At 36.5% G+C, this 4,997-nt stretch overlaps 1 protein-coding gene across 2 annotated transcripts in view; it reads right to left on the reverse strand.

The window, feature by feature from the left end:
- Positions 1–459: 459 nt before the first annotated feature.
- Positions 460–4,997, reverse strand: part of LOC111866510 (AP-3 complex subunit delta-1) — a 61,117-nt gene continuing 56,579 nt past the window's right edge. For both annotated transcript variants that reach the window (XM_023855520.2, XM_033752279.1), the window contains 2 exons: positions 3,494–3,607; positions 460–1,549 (listed from right to left, as the gene is read on the reverse strand). In XM_023855520.2, the coding sequence (XP_023711288.1) occupies positions 1,418–1,549; positions 3,494–3,607 (246 nt within the window). In that variant the 3' untranslated portion in view covers positions 460–1,417. The remainder of the gene's footprint in view (positions 1,550–3,493; positions 3,608–4,997) is intronic.

Consider the following 4,997-nt stretch of genomic DNA (forward strand, 5'->3'; position numbering starts at 1 on the left):
AATTAAGAAATTTACCCTATTAAAACATCTATGTATTCAGTCCCTCAATAATGCAACAATTGTTTATTCACCATTTAACATTTAACTGTCTAGTCTAGTGAAGACAACACCACACACTGCCAGAGGAAACAATACACAAGCAAGGGGCATATTACAGATTGCAGACATAGCAAAACAAGGGGCTAACGAACAGAGAAACAAGCTGCTGAAGAAACCTTCAGGAATTATCACATACCTGTAAACAAGCAGACGACACCCCTTATGAGGTGGAATATGATTTTAAATAACTAATGAAGAATTTAATAGAAAAATTTAATGGATTTTAATTAATTATTTTTATGTTATTTTAAGTGGACTGCAGCGTGCAGTTTTCGGGCACATTAGAGCAGTGTAACAGTTTTAATACATTAACACCTGAAGATGGCCATCTATGGCTGAAACATGTTAAGTGTTAAATGGTGAATAAACAATTGCTGCATTATAGACGGACTGTGGATACACAGACGTTTTAATTAAAGTTTTGCAACAGGATGCTGGAATACAGAATTGCAAATTTACCCAATGTTTCAGAACTGACTACAATTCCCAATTTTATTTTCCTTCTGCCTATAATTCATCATGTCTCTCCCTATATCTCATGAAATAACTAATGAACTTTACCTTACAGTGACCTTCATTATGCACTATTACTTCTCAAATTCATTTAAAAATGAAATATTTTTACATTTTCTTGCACTTCCTTCAACTTTATATCACTAACCCCTTGCACTGGAATATCAAGTCTCACTCATAAGACAAGATGATGTCCACTGCTGGCAACCTTAAGTCCAACTCACAATTGTTTTCAAATAACTTGTCTTTATATTTCAACTTGTTGCTGACAGATCAAATCAGAATGGTGATGTCTGAAATTTCAAGCATCTGCCTTGTAGATCCCACAAATTATGTTTTGATAAATAAATACTGACATGAATGAGCACTAGGAATATGGTATTACTGCATATGTAAGTGGCTGGTGTAAGCAGAGCAGTAGGCCATGTGAATTCCAACACAAGGAGCCAAGAAAACTTCTCACACTGACAGCAATTAAACTGATCTTCAATCAAGTTTTCAAGATTTTATCAAGAACAAATGCAGTCTTGAGGTTCACATGGCATCCAGACAATGAAAAACATATACAGCATACTTTCAGTTATTTTATGTTACAGCAGCAGTGCCCACAATTTACCTGTATTATGTATGGACAGTACTTTAAATTTATAATTTATATCTATGTAAGTGGTAATAAAAACAGGAAATTCCTGGGAAACAAATGTTTCTTCTGATACCTCAATACCAAAAATAAACACAATGGAATTTGATGACTAAAAACATTTTCACATATGGTGATACTGGAATGAGCCGGTACAGGCAGGAGCTACGCTGACGATTCTTGCGGCTTTGAAGTGTGGAGCAATACCTCAATCTCGGAGAGAATGTTTGCAAGAAGTATATCACAATTGCTTTTACCCTCTAAGGAGACCTTCACATCACTGCCACTATTTGCAGACTAAAAAAAACATAAGCATAATCAATAGTTAACAGTACCAATCCAAGTCAAATAGTCATAACGTATGTATACCTCACATGCACACTCATTAATACTTTAATCTCCAATGCACTTAAATAACTGTCATATAATATGTTGTCCTGTCACTTAAAATGAGTACCATATTTATCCAACCCTACAAAACTTCCTAGCGTCCAGTATACAAAAATGGAAAAGTTATTACAATACACAAATTAGAATTTCCTTTCATCATACAATCATCTGCACAGGTAGGCTTCGATTCTGAATATATTTTGGCATTTCTGCTGAAATCCAGAAGAGTTTAATCAGAAATGATGTCTGTTACTAGGTTATGGCACAATATACAGTGATGCAACACTGGAACATGTCATGCCACACAAAGAAATCAGTGGGAGTACCGCTGGGAATGGTGCTTTCTATGCGGTCCACATGGATAGAAACATCATCCAACATTAGAAGAACTTTTGGAAGCGGTGTTTTCTGTTGGGTCTGCTTAGAGGCTATCACTTTCACTGCTGAATACCAAACAATTATTCATCTGCTAAATAAAGTCTGTTTTGGGAAAACAGACATTTCAAATTTGGGCCACTAATGTTAAGTACTGTTATTTTCTTGAAAATACCACCTATGTGATTTTATTTAGGGATAGGGGCTCCAAGAATTAGTGAAATTTAGGCAAAATCTTTGAGCAATTTTCAACAAAAACTCGCCATTTTGTGTTTTGAGGCCTATATGTAGGGCTTCTATTTCTGGAACTAGCATGTTCATATTCACTGGGCACTGACCATTAATGGATAACTTTTAAATACTGACTATGGATAAAATCCATCACATTGAGGCACTGGTGACGCTCACATCCATACAGACAGACAGACAACTTTCCAAGAAAACTATTTTTCATAACCAAGGGGCTGAATATGTGCACATCTTTCAAAATCTCAATGTCAGCTTTATTTTTCATGATCACTGTATTTTCTCATGCTGCATACAAAAAAAAAAGTGACATTCTTCTTAATCTCAAAAGGCAGAGAAACATGTGAACCATGTTTCCTACTTGGATTGCTCTGGTGTAGCACCTTCTGGCCTAGTACCCTTCCATGCTTCATCGNGTCCCTTTTTACCATGTGATTTCCACTTCCTCCCATGTTTGGAAAGGAAGACCTCCTTTACTGTGGGTGGAGATATGAGAGCAGTCTGCTGCTTAACATCAGTTGGCAAATTGGGTCGCAAAATTCTGTTTCAATATGGTTTCTCCAAATTGTGTTTCTCAGTGCTTTGCTCCAGCCCATTGAGAACAAGGGCCTCCTTGTTGAAATGGAAAGTAAATTTTTCGTTTAGGATGTTGTGACAAGGTTTTCTGTTTGGTATTTAATTATTATTTGTTTGGGTTTGCTACTGCCCCATACTGTGTTACTGTTATGACCATATAACTCGGTAACATTGCAATCTGGGTTGTCTGGCAATGATGGTGCACCTTTTCTTGCTGAAGGCTTAAGCTTGGACACTCCATTCCAACTGGGAAGCACTGTGTATATGACAATGGTGTCAGGGATGAATACATCTACCATCCACAAGTAGAGAGTGGGTAGAAGCAAAGAGGAGCTACCAACATGAAATCCACAGCTACGACGGATGTGAGGCACTTCAGAGGCACAGGGAAAACCATAAAAATATTCATCTAATTTTGAAATACAACACATTTATGAAATGGTTGACCAGCATCTACCATATTGCTCCACTGGCTGGACAACTGTTACAGCTCAGGTATTAAAATGAATCTTGAAATACTGAGAAAACAATAGGCCAAATCCATACTTATTTGTAACAAAGACATTCAATACTGTAATGGAATCATCTTACATGTTTGATATATGTTTCATTTTTTGGAGAACATTTATTGCATAAAAAGTGCATAGTAATTACCTTAACCAAAAGACAGACATGATGATCTTGAATGGAGCGGCTGTAGAGGGATGCAGTCTTGTCAACCTGCTCCACAAGTATGAAGTGGCAGTGGAAACATATTCGTGCCAGTATCTAAAATAATTAGATTTATTTAGTTGTACACCACTCAAAACAAATCCTTTCTCCTCATAAAATTTTAGTACTATATACTCCTTCCCCAGATCGAGCATGTGCGCTCAGTAAATACTATTTAGGGATATGTAAACTTTGTATTCAGTTTACGATGTACATTATAAGACAATCAAATGACACCATCCATCTCCACATATGGACAGTAACACTCTCTTATATTTACAGGAACATACAACAGAAAAGGCTTAATCTACTTAATAAATTGATGTGAAATCACATTAAACTTTCCAGATTTCAAAACTGAAGTATTAAAGTGCCTAATCTTCTTAATAATAATTATTCTTAAAACAAACTTTAGAAACTGTGCATATATAGGCTATTCACATTTGGTACAAAATTAAAAATTATACAGTATGAACTTGGGCACACGGTAGCATAAATGGTTGAGGCACTAGACTACAAGCCCAAAGGTCGCGGGATTGAATCCCGATGAGGTGGATTTTTTCAATTTACCTAATCCTTCCAGCACTATGGCCCTGGGGTCAACTCAGCCTCTAACAGAAAGAGTACCAGGGATATTCCTGGGGGTAAAGGGTGGCCAGTGCATAAGGCTGACAACCTCACTGCCATCTGCAAGCTGACTGTCTAGAAAATGTGGGAGCCTCAACAACTCACAACCCTATGGGCTTCCAGAGCCTGTTAAAGGGATACATTTACTTTTTTTACTTTTTACAGTATGAATTATCTTAAAGAGAATGAATGGGTTTCCTTTTTATACCACACTGACTTGTACGTATGAATGAGAAGTGTGGTAGTGCCTTTCATGGCAGCTTATCAGCTGCACCCTGCTTACAGGTGCTTTGTGTGTGTAACATAACATCCCAGTTTTCAAATAAATTAAAAAATTGAAGATAATATGAAAATGGTCCCTCAAAAATACATGAAATCAGGCAATATAATGTCATTTAGTTGTGCATCAGAAGGATGCAGCTGTTGGAACTCTGATTAACCTTTAAAGGCAGGGCTTTTGAAACAGTGGTAGCTTGAGCTGGCTTGAGTTTATTTAAGTGCCTGTTGTCACTCTGCATTTCAATGCCCATTCCTGTTAGGGCACTTGCATTGTATTTGAGAATGCTGTATTTTATACAATTTTTATGATAAATAAATGGCATTAACTTTGTTTTTATCAGCAAAGAAAACAGTGTCGCATATTATAACGTAAGATTTGAAAACATGTAGACAAGAAGTTATAAACTACGAGGGTCGATCAATAAGTACCTGTGTTAGGAATAAAGACACAAGTTTTTCACTTTTTTTTTTTTTATTTTTCAACGTAATCTCCTTTCAGGTCGCTACACTTTTCCCAACGTTTCTGCCCTTTCTTTAACCC

This window comes from Cryptotermes secundus, unplaced genomic scaffold (assembly GCF_002891405.2).
Source record: "Cryptotermes secundus unplaced genomic scaffold, Csec_1.0 scaffold401, whole genome shotgun sequence".
Lineage (NCBI taxonomy): Eukaryota > Metazoa > Arthropoda > Insecta > Blattodea > Kalotermitidae > Cryptotermes > Cryptotermes secundus.